The 15216-nt window shown below is 39.4% G+C and overlaps 2 protein-coding genes across 4 annotated transcripts; one reads left to right on the forward strand and one right to left on the reverse strand.

Annotated features, from left to right (window-relative positions):
* The first annotated feature begins 7580 nt into the window (after positions 1 to 7580).
* On the forward strand, positions 7581 to 10417 carry LOC106659770 (T-complex protein 1 subunit beta). Of its 2 annotated transcripts, XM_014382453.2 has the most exons (6): positions 7581 to 7718; positions 8159 to 8468; positions 8557 to 9068; positions 9142 to 9366; positions 9439 to 9820; positions 9905 to 10417. In XM_014382453.2, the coding sequence occupies exons 1-6, from the start codon at positions 7716 to 7718 to the stop codon at positions 10075 to 10077; spliced, it is 1605 nt and encodes a 534-aa protein (XP_014237939.1). In that variant the 5' UTR covers positions 7581 to 7715; the 3' UTR covers positions 10078 to 10417. The 2 variants fall into 2 exon arrangements, with proteins under 2 accessions (XP_014237939.1, XP_014237938.1); XM_014382452.2 differs by lacking the exon at positions 7581 to 7718 and having other exon boundaries at positions 8153 to 8468.
* A 45-nt stretch (positions 10418 to 10462) lies between these two features.
* On the reverse strand, positions 10463 to 14134 carry LOC106659771 (NADH-cytochrome b5 reductase 2). 2 transcript variants are annotated; one of them, XM_014382455.2, is made up of 4 exons: positions 12017 to 12238; positions 11318 to 11644; positions 11045 to 11233; positions 10463 to 10969 (listed from the first exon to the last, which is right to left on the reverse strand). In XM_014382455.2, the coding sequence occupies exons 1-4, from the start codon at positions 12032 to 12034 to the stop codon at positions 10586 to 10588; spliced, it is 918 nt and encodes a 305-aa protein (XP_014237941.1). In that variant the 5' UTR covers positions 12035 to 12238; the 3' UTR covers positions 10463 to 10585. The 2 variants fall into 2 exon arrangements, with proteins under 2 accessions (XP_014237941.1, XP_014237940.1); XM_014382454.2 differs by lacking the exon at positions 12017 to 12238 and adding an exon at positions 13713 to 14134 and having other exon boundaries at positions 10464 to 10969.
* Positions 14135 to 15216: the final 1082 nt, after the last annotated feature.

The raw sequence follows: 15216 nt of genomic DNA on the forward strand, positions 1-15216 counted from the left end.
TAGGTACATCGAAATAAGCGCAAAATCACGCGATCATACAATTTCTCTCTACATATATCTACACGCGTACGGGGCACGAGGTAAAAGGAAAGAAGTACAACGATGACGACGACGACACAAAAAAAACTGCGCCGATTGTTCGATTCAACGCGCACTGGAAAAAATGTGCTTTTTCAATCGCGAGCGAGGAATACTATTACTATATGTAACATAGAGAGAAGCATCGAAGGGGGGCGGACGACCGGGGGGCAGGTGCGAAAGTGCCGAACGTCCGCAAAATTGTGTCCTACAATACAGCAGCACACGCTGCAAGGCAAAAGCTGTCGTACAGTCGGGGGAGGGAAGGAGAGTCCGATGCGCGTAGCACTGCTCAGCAGCACATGTTCCACCTACAATAATAATAATAATAATTATAATATACGCGGGGGTACACACAACGAGTACTAGTGGTAGTTAGCAGTAGCGATCGGGGGTCGTCGTCGTCGTCGTCGTCGTACTCGACCGGCGTGAAAACGACCAACGCTTCGCGCGATATATACATATATTCCGACGATCGGTGGCGGCGTCGGCACGCGACCCTACTACTACATACCACCTTCCTATATATACTGAGTGAGCGAGCGCGCGAGCCGACACATCTGCCGATTTATATAGTACACGCACCAACGACGACGACACACTCCTCGCTTAATGCGCGTTTCCTTTCCCCCGATTCCTCCATCGGGGGCGTCGTCCGCGCGTATGCATGTATGTGTGTGTATGCGCGATGTTGGGGTGGGGTATAAGACCCCGTCGGGTGCAGCGGTGACGGTTCGCGCTTCGCGTGTATAAATGAGTATATATTTAGACCGATATAATGTGTATGTTGGGCGCGTTCAACCCGTGCCCGCGTATCACACATGCCACGCGCTCGAAATTCTTCCTATGCTCGCTTCCTTCCTTCCTTTTTCTTCGCATCGCGATGTACATGCGTGTACACACAAACTTTATATATACACTCGCGATGATCGCGCGAATAGAGGAAAGAATAGCGTTAACACTTACTAAGAGGTCTTCGAAGAAGCTACACGAGTGTGAGATCCTGGTGTGACTCACTTAAGAGAATATAATATAGCGTCTATTCGAATTTTGGAATAATTTATTCAGTGGCTGCGGTCGTCGATGATTAAGATCGAGATTATTCTATCCCTGTGTATCGACGATGCATTTAACAATAAATGCGCGATCGCAGGTGACCCGCAGCTATTGTATATTGTATACCCGCACGCGGAGTACTAAAACAAGATCGGTAATATTCAACTATGAAACAGAGAGAGGTACGCATGGATGATAAAATTTAATTAGCGTACGGGTGGATATTATATACAGGTACGTTTGGCGCGCGTTACGACTGCGACTGAATTTATAAAGACGCGATTAACGGTGGCGAATTGTGGAGCACAATTTTAAAATGAACATTGATATTTTTTTTATCGTTTGTAAAATATTGTGTATTGGGATCTATTGAATGGATACAGCAGGGAATTATTTTAAAGTACTTAGTTTTAGAAGATCAAAAAGAATATTAAACTGTTTCAAGTGTCGTAAGAACAAGTTACAAACAGATAAATCTGTACCTTGATACAGATAAACAATATTATCATAAATGAATTTGACGTTGTTTCTCGAATACCTAGATCATGTTTATAGCAAAAATAAGTTAGTTTGAATGTTGCCCTTCCCGATGATATAAGCCGTAATACCAAATCATAAATTTTACTCGTTACATCGTTCAATTCAGACATCAAAATGGATGAAAGCGGCAAGAAATTTGAAAAAGTTGTTTCGGAAAATAACTCAAGTGAACGCGACATTGTTGTTTCAGACGACAAACAATACAATTGTGATATTTGTCAGGAGGCATTTACACAAGAATCAAGCTTGATAACACACCGAAACACAATTCATAATGAAAAAAAAAATTACGAATGTGACAAGTGCGAACAAAAATTCGAGTTCCGAAGTCATTTGAGTAGACACCAGATATCAGTACACAAAAGTAGTAAAGATTTTACATGCAACAAGTGCGAGAGAAAATTTGAAAATAAATCAACTTTACTCAAGCACAAAAAAATATTTCACGAAGTCTTCAAGGATTACTTATGTGAAATGTGCTCGAAGAGATTTGGCAATAGACGTAGTTTGCTCTTGCATATAAAAACAGTACACGATGGTCGCAAAGATTTTGCATGTGACGAATGTGAAAAAAAATTTGGAATGCAAAGCAAGTTAATAAAACACAAAAAAATAGTCCATGAAGGTCAAAAAGATTTCGCATGCAACTATTGCGAGAAGAAATTTGGACGCAAATCAGATTGGCTTGTGCACGAAAAGATTGTTCATGAAGATCGGAAAGATTATGTATGCGACAAATGCGAGAAAAAATTTGGACTAAAATCGACATTAGTCAGACACCAAAGAACAGTCCACGAAGGTTGGAAAAATTACGCATGCGACAAATGCGAGAAGAAATTTGGGCAGCAAAGTAATTTAAAAAAGCACCAAAAAATAGTCCACGAAGGTCGAAAAGATTACACGTGCGACATTTGCGAGAAAAAAGCTGCATATAAATGGGTTTTGCTACGCCACCAAAAGTTAGTACATGAAAATCGGAAAGATTACTCATGCGACAAGTGCGAGAAAGAATTTGGACACAGATCGAGTTTGCTACTCCACAAAAAGTCAATCCACGGAGGTCATAATGACTTCACATGTGACAAGTGCGAGAAAAAATTCGGACAAAGATCAAATTTGTTAACCCACATTAAAACAGTTCACGAGGGTCAAAATAATTTCCCATGCGACAAGTGCGAGAAAAAATTCGGACAAAGATCAAATTTGTTAACCCACATAAAAACAGTTCACGAGGGTCGAAATAATTTCCCATGCGACAAGTGCGAGAAACAATTTAGATGTAAACAGAATTTGCTCGTCCATCTTAGGACCGTCCATGAAGGTCGCAAAGATTACGCATGCGGCAGTTGTGAGCGAAAATGTGGATTAAAGTCAGATTTGTTACGGCACCAAAAGACTGTCCATGAAGGTCGCAAAGATTACCCATGTGACAAGTGCGAAAAGAAATTTGGATTCAAATCGAGTTTGCTTTCGCACCAAAAGATAGTCCACGAAGGGCGGAAAGATTACCCATGCGACAAATGCGAGAAAAAATTTGGGCAGCTAAGTAATTTAAATAAGCACCGAAAAACAGTCCACGAAGGTCGAAAAGATTTCGCATGCGACTATTGCGAAAAGAAATTTGGACGCAAAGCAGATTTGCTTGTGCACCAAAAGACAGGGCACGAAGGACGGTAAGATCTCGCATGCGACTAACGCGATAATAAATTTGGACAAAAATCAAATTGGCTATCCCATTAAAAAGTAGCATATGAAAGTCGTAATGATTTGGCGCACAAAAACTGTGATAATATATCAAGTCTTCGAAAGTGATATATAAATGAGAAGCGCTGATTTTTTTCTCAACCATTGTCAATATTTATAACGATACTTAAATAAATGTTTTCTCAACATTTCAATAAAAGTGACACTGATTATTTAACTTTTAAACCATTTGATTTTTCAATTTAAGTCAATAAGTATTTTCTACACTCTTTAAAATCATAAGAGGCTCTCTTAATTGATAAATTCTCTTTCTCAGTACTTTAATCAATCCACAATATTAGTTTAGTTTTTGCCTCGTTTTCCTAAATCGACTGTCTTAACCGAGCGGCAAATAATAATAATTTGCGTATGTATACGGGCGTCACTTTTTCCAATCCGCATAATTGCATCGTATATCGCGCCCGCACAATTACGAATCGTACCGACGATATGAAAATTTATAAAATACACACATCTTGTACAATGTACAGGCGAACAATGTCTAATGGCGCACGCACACCGACGTTGAAAAAATTCGCGATAAAACGTACAGCGAATTATTCAGCGAAGCAGCTGCACGCGCTGATTTTTCGCTGTAATCGTACAATACAAGGTAGTAAGTGGCCTCGCGGCTGCAATACTTACACACACACACGCGAGCATTCCTCGGCGATGATCGGACTAATATAGCGCCGAGAGCGAGCCCGAAAAATCATAGAGGCGTTCCGCGGCACACGTGCGCGTATAATATTGAGTGCAGCATTGGTCCCCCTCCTGCAGCTTGGTCGCGGCGATCAGGCCCGTTATATCATTTTGCGAAACGCGACCATTCAAAGGCGCGCGGCCCTCTGTGCGCTCGACTTCCGCGAGAGATAGACGCAGAGAGAGAGAGAGAGAAAGGAAAAGCTTAACTCGAACGTTGTTGTATACATATTAATGAAAAAAAAAAGAAAGAAAACGAATGATTAGCGGCGAGAGAGAGAGAAAGCACCGGACGATGCATACCTGCGCGTATACGGTGTACTACTATGTGTGTGTGCGGTATGACTCGTCGTGCTGCCGCTGCTGCAGCTGACTCAGAAACTGCACACGTGCAGCGGGCACAACTCGGCCGAACGTGGCCGATTATATATTTAAATGTCCGATTATTGCGCGTCTTTGTGTGTGTGTGTGTGTGTGTTATATTAGATATAGAATAATCGGTACCGACGTGTCATTTAAATGTACTTATATAATCAGCGTTTCATTTGCCCATGCGCAGGGAACCAAATTCAAACAAATTGAAAAATAGGAGATAATATGAATTCGAAATGCTTTGACTTATTCAAATATTTTCATTTCACCGTTTGCAGATTCACGCGTATTAAGGTAATCGCCATCTAGCAGAGAAGACTGGCTTTAATCGTGATTGAATTTTCGTTAGGCGTTTGGGATCTCGACGCCAAAAATGAATCAATATTAAAAAGTTAAAATTCAATCGAAATGTTTGAATTCGAGTATAGAATTAAATGTTGTTAGTTCAGTTTTGAATTTTCATTAATTTCTTATCTAGTTATTGTGAAAAAAAAATAGTAAATCCACACTGATCCTTTATTTCGAAGAAAGACTTCGTGTAAAAGTACTTTCAATACATTTCAGTTTCAGTCGTTTTAATACCAATGCCTGATCTTACGTTAAATGACATGTTTTTAACAATATTACAATACCACATGGTACAGCTTGAAAGTCGAATTTAGCTTCGTGTCTCGAGCGGGGAGAGGGCGAACTTTTTTCCAGCTCTCGCCTGTATTACATTACAGAGAAAATATTTTGAAAAACGTCGAAATTAAGATACCAAAGAAAGGCCCTGTAACGGGTGAAAATGACTCGAAGAATATTTCAATTCAATGAGTGCCCTCGTTTATACCTTCACAGTTGCCTCGTTAATGCTCCAATCGGCTCTTTGTCTCATTATTATAATAATTTTTTTTTCAACTCGCAAAAAAGCAAAGAAGATGCTATTAGCCGCTCGTCTCTCTACATCGAGACTATAACAAAGTCTAGAGAAAGAGAGAGAGACGAGGTATACGGAGCTATTCGACGGGTCCCCTATTGTGTGTATACACATGCGAGCAAGGAGAAATGGGGGACAGCTGCAGTGCGCTCATATAGTAGTAACATTACGGAGCATCGCGCGAAGCTGATGTTATGTACAACATATAGGTGTATATAAGCTCGAGTCTCGACTCTACGCGTACGTACCATATATTTTTAAACGACCGTTACGATTCCGAACAGTACGCGCGACAACCCCCCAATGATGACTACGACGAGCCTCTGCGCTATCGCGATAATACGAGCTTATATATACACACACACACACACACGTGTGAGTACCAGAATCACAGATGTGTTTTTGATAGCAGCGAGCGCAAAGACAAAGCAGACTTTTTTTCATCTTTTGAAATGTCGCGCGATATACTCGTAACTCGAGTATCGATATAGACAAATATTATTCGTATAGGATACATATATTTTAGAACTCGGCAATTTTTTTATTATAGCTTTGCAAAGTCGGCCGACGAAAAAGGAGGATGCGCTTGAACATAGAAAAAAGTTGAAGCAGATGCGACGTCGATGACTTTAAACCGCGCGGAGCTTTATTGACATTATTATGTGCGAGCACCTGTAAATTTTCATACACTACGGAATGAACTAAATCTCTAAGGCGCGTATGCACAATGAGGTAGAGCGAAAAAAAGACGAGAAACCTTTTCATCGAGCCGATTTTCTTTGATCTCGCGCGCGCTATGTGGTGTGTGTGTGTGTGTGTGTATTTTTATTATTATTGCGCGTGGCTAATCGCGTGCCGCACCGGCTTCCACATATATGCGTATAGGTAACATTTGTTATTTTATTGTTGTACCTGAGATATTGCATTTACGGCGCGATTGACGCGGTTCAAAGCCGAATGCCCCTATGTAGAATATTCATAATGTAAAAACAGGAGCGTTAACAGCAGCCTGGCCCGTATATACATGTACACAGTGATCATTAATCATCGATCGTTCGGGGCCTTTTCAGCGACTCGAAGCCGAAGAAAATTCATGCGTGCCGCGTGTGTATCTAATTTTCATTGTGTCGTGCACGCTATTCGCTCTGCCTTCAATTTTTCTTTTTCACCTCCTCCTATCGGCGGTATAATCGAGGTTCGTCAAGGTTTTCATGCTCTGTTCCGAGATGGATGAAAAATATGAAAAATTATTCATTAAAAGTGTTGCAAGATCTCAAGAGAAAATTTGTTACGACCATCTGAAGAAGAAATACGAACATTTAAAAAGCTTATCGCCGATATTAATAGAAAAGGTAGGTAATTAGGTAAAATTGTTGAAGTTTTTAAAATGAGAATTCATGGATAACTTGTATTTTAGATAAAGTCGAACAGAGTATCTCTCGCGCGATAAATGATAAAAATTTTCAAAAATGAAAACTATATTACCGATCGCAGCTGACGAAGCTGCAAAAGTATAATTTTAATACTTTTTTATAATTTTGATATTTTTACCACAAATTTAGATTGTTCACAAATAATTCGCCTCGATCATCCAAAAATCTGCCATGAAACTAAATTTATTTTAAAACCCAAACAACTTCTCTTTATTTTTAGTGGCTCTTCTACTATAAACCAATGATTTTTGTCTATGGTCTATGATCTATGATGATGACATTAAATTTCTCACTCAATTCTCCAGGTGATTCATAAGTTTTTTAATAACAAAGTTTTTACGAATTTTGAATTTGCAATTGTAACTCAAGCCTTCTTCCTATGACTCATGCAACAAACCCATAAATAAACCTAATAGACCAATCGCAAATCCTTGTAAGGTCATGCGAGAATCCAAAAATGATGAAAAAAACTCGCGCGAGGCCTGCATCGTCGCGCCATCTTTCAGAACTCGACCCAATTACGAATCGATCCGCCCAACCAAAGAAACTCTCGTCGTTGCAGCTATTTTGGAAAATTCACCGGAGCCAGAAAATGCACCTCTCGACATGACAACGATTGCATTCGATGTACGAACAACCGAATCCGCGTAACGATGCTACCGTAAACGAGGATATCTGATTTTTGCACTTTTCAAATCCACGCGCACACGCCACGTGATCAAGCGAACGCGAGCTCCCTTTTCGGCAGATATTTTTAGAGAGTCGTTCGTGTACGTTTCGTGAGTGAACATCGCCCACGGATATCTTAAACCTGCGATCAATTTTCTTTCAATTTTTCAAAGGAAGAAAGGAGTCTTTTTGGTTTATCCAAAATGGTACGTATACGTTTCACGATGAAAATTGTCTCGCAACGATGAAAATGAATATTAACAATGAAAACTTACTCCGAATCTATTCGCGCTCGCCGCATGATATACCGCCTACGCTGTATTCCGAATCAACCCATGTGTCCATTTTGCAAATAAGGCAATTTTTTATGCACTCGAAATAATCCATTTGAAAGTTGGCCCCCGTCGTTTGTTTGTGTACGTTCTCGTTTTGTTACATCGTTTTGTACTGCGAATAAAATACAACAACGTACATCGCGAATTGAGCCGAGTCGGCAAATTTTTTTGGTTATATTGCTCATCAATTCGCTGGAGCTATTCACTTGAGTTGCCCACTTTACTGAAACAAATTAATTCAGTCGTCGGGCCTTGAATTGCGTAAAAATTTATTTGAGACAAAGTTTAATTGTTATATTTGTTCAATGCAGGTCTCCCTTAATCCTGTGAGGATTTTGAAAAATGAGGCTGAAGAGGAGAAGGCGGAAATCGCGAGGTTGAGTCTTACGGTTGGGGCATTTGCCATTGGAGATCTTGTCAAGTCTACTCTGGGCCCCAAGGGTATGGATAAAATCCTGGTGTCTTCTGGTCGCTCGGCTGGTGAAGTACAGGTCACCAATGACGGTGCTACCATTCTGAAGAGTGTTGGTGTTGACAATCCAGCCGCCAAGATCTTGGTTGACATGTCACGCGTACAGGATGATGAAGTTGGAGATGGTACAACATCAGTCACAGTTCTAGGTAATATACAATCCAAAATGCTTTAGTATTTCAAATGATAAATATTGTGTCATACTAATGCCCAACTTTTAAAAATTTTTTTATACAGCTTCTGAAATCCTGAAAGAATCAGAGAAGTTGATCGACCAGAAAATCCATCCACAAACCATCATCGCTGGATACAGGATTGCCACAGCAGTTGCTCGCGAAGCCCTTAACAACGTTACTGCTGACAACTCAGCTGATCCTGAACGTTTCCATGAAGATTTATTGAACATTGCTCGTACCACCTTGAGCTCTAAAATCTTGTCACAACACAAAGAGCATTTCAGCAAATTGGCTGTAGATGCTGTATTGCGTCTCAAAGGCTCTGGAAACTTGTCAGCCATTCAAATCATCAAGAAAAGGGGTGGCACTCTGGCAGATTCATTCTTGGACGAAGGTTTTCTTTTGGATAAGAAACCAGGCATGCATCAACCCCAGAAGATTACTGATGCCAAGATTCTTATTGCCAACACATCCATGGATACTGATAAAATCAAAGTTTTCGGTTCAAGAGTACGTGTAGACTCGATGGCCAAGATCGCTGAACTGGAAGTAGCAGAAAAAGAAAAGATGAAGGCAAGTTTTGCAGTTAATTAATACTGCAATTTAACATTTAATAAACAAGCTAATGATTCATTTTCATTTTTAGGACAAAGTAGACAAGATTGTCAAACACGGTTGCAATGTCTTCATCAACAGACAATTGATTTACAATTATCCAGAACAATTATTCGCCGATGCTGGTGTCATGGCAATCGAACATGCTGACTTTGATGGAATTGAAAGATTGGCCCTTGTTACTGGTGGAGAAATTGTCAGTACATTCGATAATCCAGATTTAGTAAAATTGGGAAGATGTGATTGTATTGAACAGGTTGGTGTTTTGATTTTTATACTCGGATGAACAATTTTTTTTCTATGTTATAATAATTTTTACATTCTTCAGGTTATGATTGGTGAAGATACAATTATGCGTTTTTCGGGAGTTCCACTTGGTGAAGCTTGTACCATCATCATCCGTGGTGCCACTCAGCAAATTCTTGACGAGGCAGAGCGATCTTTGCACGATGCCTTGTGCGTATTAACATCTACAGTCCGCGAATCTAAGATTGTATATGGAGGAGGATGCAGTGAAATGGTGATGGCTTGTGCCGTCATGAAGGCTGCTGCCGCTACCCCAGGAAAAGAAGCTGTTGCAATGGAAGCTTTTGCCAAGGCTCTTCAAACATTACCAACTGTCATTGCTGATAACGGTGGTTACGATTCAGCTCAGCTCGTCAGTGAACTCAGAGCTGCTCATAATTCTGGAAATTGCACTTATGGTCTTGGTAATATATCATTTTTTTATTGTAAATTTTACACATTGCATGTTATGTTTCTTGAATAAATAATGATTCTTGAACTTTTTTTAGATATGGACAAAGGAGAGGTTGCCTGCATGAAAACTTTGGGAATTACTGAATCCTGGGTAGTCAAACGACAAGTACTACTCAGTGCAGCTGAAGCTGCTGAAATGATTCTCAGAGTTGACAACATCTTGAAAGCAGCGCCCAGGAAGCGAGTACCTGATCACGGCCGTTGTTAAATCGTTTTTTAACAGATATATTCATGTAATCATTGCATTGCCTCACATTGCATTTATTTTTTGAATAAAAATAGTGGAGTGGTTCATATTCTTATTACCCCGCGTGATGCACTTGAAGAAATAAGAACAAATAAACTATCCACTGTTAAAAATGGTATTTTGTCTGTGACAATTAAAAACGAGTGACAGAACCAAGCTATTTTAATTGTTATTATCGAAATGTGGAACTACTGCTGAGCATAATAACGTACTTTTATATTAAAGTTAACTAAACTTATTAAAAAACAAAATAAATTTAGCATAATTTTCATGCTGAAGTAAATAAATGACAAAAAAATTATTACAACTGTTTTTTTTTATATCAAATCAAATACTTTAATCACAACTTTAATACCCCATGCTTCACAAAATACAATTTACAGTTCATTATTGTGAGCTATTTTTTAATAAAAAACTCACAACAATATAGTTGTATACAACTCAGGTGGGAACAATTAAAATGTACATATTAATAAGCAAACCGAAGTTTAGAATCGTACTCCAACTTATCAAGATTTGGCGTGCAGGCATAATTGATCATTGGCGGTGGTCCACACATAAGTACTAGAGTATCCGAAGAAGGAGGATACATATGTTGAGAAATCATATCAGCATTAACAAAGCCAGTGCTGTATTTCCACCCTTCAGATGCAGTATCTACTGTGTACCAAATTTTGACTTGATCAGAATGCTTTTTAGCTATTTCTTCCATCTCATCTCGCAGAAGAATGTCTCTTTCAGTTTGATTTGCATACAATAAAGAAACTTGAGTATTGTCTTCTGGGTCTTTGGCAATATGTCTGATTATTTGCATCATTGGCGTAATTCCAGTACCACCAGCAATCATCACTAACTAAAATGAAAAATTTTCAATAATTAACATGGATAATTTAATTAAAAAATAATAAAATAGAATAAAAAATCTTACTTTTTTGACAGAATATTCTACAGGGGGTTCTTTCCTCATCAATTTGATAGAGAATTTGCCTTTACCCTTATATACAAGCCGACCAGATGGTCCTCTGAAATCTATTGTCTCTCCTATTTTCAAACTCTCTAAATGTTGCGACAACTTGCCACCCTCTGGGAATTTAGGATGGCTATTTTTGAAGTAAACCTGTAAAGTGATATTTCATTAGAAACTTCATCAAACATAAGACATACTATAAAAAGTTCAGGGAAATGAAAGCAATGCAATTACTTTAACAACAAGATCAACGTGGCCCTTATCGTCATCACTGGATACAGGAGTGTACGCTCTGATAACAACTTCTCCATTAATTTTAGCAGTTAAATGCACATGCTGTCCAATGGGTAAGCCAAGGACATGTTCTTCGCTGGGTAAACCAAACCTGAACAGCCTCGTGTCATGACTGATAATTTGTTTTTCTATGAGAGGCAAACTGTACTTGACCGTTGGATCCACCAGCGTCACCTTCTTCTTTTTGCCATCTTTGTGACTCAAGTAAAGCTTGACAGCTACACTGAGTGCTACAATAGTACCGATTGAAGCCAATACTGGCAATACCTAGAAATAATGAAAAGAAAATTAACAGGTATAATTATAAGTATGACAAATACAAAAATGTTAGTCAAGAACTGTTCAAAAATTTCAGAATGGAGAATAATTTTTTTTCAAGTGGTTCAAGATAAGGTCAAATGAATTGCAATACTTTACACAAGAAATGTAAATACGCAGTTGAGGTTACAGCACTTTATATGTCTCACGCTCGTTAGATATAGGTATAATATCACGTGTAATAGAAAGGTACAAGAGATACATCATTACAGCGAAAAAACTGCGAAGCATGACAGAAACTTGATCAGAAAAGTAATGAAACGAAAACCAAAGGGTAACGAGACGCTCTCGAGATGGATGAAGGATAAAATAATAAATTACCAATTGTGAATTTGTCATGGGTACAGTTTTGATCGAATCGAATTCATTCAGTGATCTCACTCGTCGTAATCCTACAACTTGCAGCAGCAGCAGTAGCAGTATAGCAGTCAGCGATGTGACACACTGTACAGGTATAGGTATAGGCTATTGGGATTCGCTGATAGCACGTGGTGTATCGAAACGAAAGACGCCGCCGTGACACTGCCTCGCGCGTCAATAAGAGATGAGATTTATAATACGCCAAAAGTGCGCGACGACGACTGGCCGGCCGACTGGAGCATCGCAGCCTCGGCGCGCGTAATAATATGTAATAATGTATTTCGAGTTTCAAAGGTGGAGGGTTCTACGAGCGAAGGCAGCTCTAAAAACTGCCGTATATTATAACAAGGCGCAGAGAGAGAATATTCTCTCTCTGCTAGATTCTGCACATATAGGCATGTGTCTAAGTATGTATATTAGTACCGAGACACCGTAGAGCTCAGCCAAGGAAAGCACGCGTGTATTATTACACCAACACCACGCGTGTGTGTAAAAGAAGAACGCTCAGAATTTTTCACGGCTCGAGTATTAAGTAAGACGGCTCTTGTATGTCGAATTTCAATGATGAAACATGATTTTGTTTTTAAAAAATTGACGTCTATTTTTTTCGAAATAGCAAAAGCACGTGCTTGTACTGCTACAATGTTTGACGGAAATTCGCGTCAAAGCTCGTTTGGACAAATTTAAATGTATTTTTAGCATCGACCGAATGCATGTGTGTATGTACGATTTTCAGACGTAAATTGCGAGGCGCATGAATTTACATGAGAACCGACATTGCGGAGTTCTCATATAAAGCCGCGCCGCTATTGAATTCGTCGCTAATTCATTATAAATCGCGTCCGAGCTCTAATCTACCTTGACGGCTAATTTTTAATCGAGCCAATTGTTATCGCAATTTTGCCGATTCTTTGGGGGGAAAAAACAAGCACAGACAAGTATTTTACGTAATAATCACACCGAGTATGCAAGGTGATATTAAATAATATGATTTCTCGATCTTGGATAAAGAACGAGAATCAATCATGTTTTTTTGTTGTCGAAGTATCATCGACGAAGCGAAGAAATGTTTGAGATAAAATTTGAGTATTTTCACATATTACTATTATGGAAACGTTAGAAAACGGAGTGCGTAACATTTCGGAGCGGAGACTGCGGGTAATGTAAGGTGTATATTTTAAGCAGCACATAATACAATAATGGTACAGAGCTCGAGGTACAATGACTCGTATTGGGATGTCGCACGTGAGCCGCGTTTACATGCTATACAGACGAGAGAAGACACGTCTCTGCATTATGTGCACGAGAATGTATAGGAACGGTTGTTGCTGCGACTCCTCGGAGCTCATTGGCTGCTGCGAGATGACGTAGATACGAACCATCATGTTATGCTGCACTTTTAGCAGACGTTATATTATTCCACATACTCGAGAAAATGATAAAGCTAAATTGCGAGGAAGATAATGATGATTATCTGACGTTACGATCTTCTACGACGTAGTAATTATTATGATGTACCAATCAAAAGGGTGTTTTTTTTAAACAAGTTTATGCAAAAAAATATCGTAAGAGATAAAAATAAGAACAAATGATCGATCGAATAGTGTAAAGTAGAGAGCATTAGGATAATTTACATATATCATCGTGTTCAACCAACCTGTGACAACAACTCGCTCATTCTTGGCCTTGAACTTGATAAAATAGTCTCGTAGTCTCGCCGAGAGTCGCTCGACACTGCGTATCCCTCTATATCTCTTGCTCCGTAACACGATTCTCGCACCGACACGAGCGAGACAATCGATGCCTTCCGGATTACTATCTCGATTACAGGCTCGTATCAACGACCGCCGATGTGCATGGATTATTACAGGTGCGTGTGTGCCTGCGTGAATTATATAGGAGCTCCAAATACAACGACGTGGCTTATGGGCTCATGTGCACCACACACAGCACCGCAGCGGACGAACTCTATGAGGCGTCAAACGCACTGACGCGCACTGACATAACTCGCGGAGACTGCGTGTAACGAAAAAAAAGCGTAAATGTAATGTGTTTCAATGGCGCGTAATATCGATAGAGAGCTGGGGGTCCCCACTTGTACACAACATACGTACAGCGTTATTATATATTATGTGCTAGCAGTCGACGCTCTTGCATCGGTACACGAGAGCGCCTCGTTGTGTACGTTGCAGTCCTGCATCGATGTGAATGACTGCTTCCATTCGAGCGTGTGTGCGCTGATGCTGCTGCAGCTCAACAGATATGCGATTGTGTAAATGCTAGCATTTATGAATGCGAGAGTTGTTATGTTGAAGGAATGATCGAAAATATCTTGACAGATTTTTACAAAAGCGCGACCCACGCCGATTTCTAATGAGATCTATGCACCTCAACGTGGATCATTCACGTAGAAATTAATGCAATTTTTTTTTTTAGAAAAAATCGTCAAATGTTAAAGATCATATGTTACGAGATCAAAGCTCAATTTCACTGATTTTCGGATCACTCATCTTGAATGATAAAACGTGAAATTTTGTTGAGTAACATCTGCGACCAATTGCAACTGTTTACAACGAATGAATGCGTTATTTCACTTAAATTTCACCATAAAAGCTTGCAGACAATACCTATTCACGAACGCATTGAGCTTTTTGCTTGACGATTTGAATATAACGGAATTTGAATATAACTCAAACGAATCTACCGAGCACGTTTACAAATAAAAGTTGCACGAGCACAAGCGCGTAAAAAGAGCGAACAAAGTTTTTTACTTTGTCTCTTGTGCTCAAGACATAAATACATAAAGATAAACAGAGCGTGTGTAACAAAGTTGCGTTGAAACAACTCACAAATGAAGTTATTTGACTATACCGGTCGAAGAGAAAAATATTCGCGTCGAAAAAATGTGGTTCATCTAAAGTGATATTTTATACTGTCATGTTGTCACAGCCAGTATCAATGAGAGCATCAGGAGTTAGACAAAGATTAACTGTTCACAAATTTCTTCAGGATCAATATAATAATTTTCTTCATTTGGCTCAATGTTAGCACTTTCAGCAAAACGTGTTCTTATGAATTCAGTAACAGCCTCACTTGTTCCATATACCATCACAGGCCAGCCCAAAAAATTCCCAATCCTCTGTTATTTCATGGTGAGGAAA

Source organism: Trichogramma pretiosum, unplaced genomic scaffold (assembly GCF_000599845.2).
Source record: "Trichogramma pretiosum strain Unisexual culture from Peru unplaced genomic scaffold, Tpre_2.0 scaffold36, whole genome shotgun sequence".
Lineage (NCBI taxonomy): Eukaryota > Metazoa > Arthropoda > Insecta > Hymenoptera > Trichogrammatidae > Trichogramma > Trichogramma pretiosum.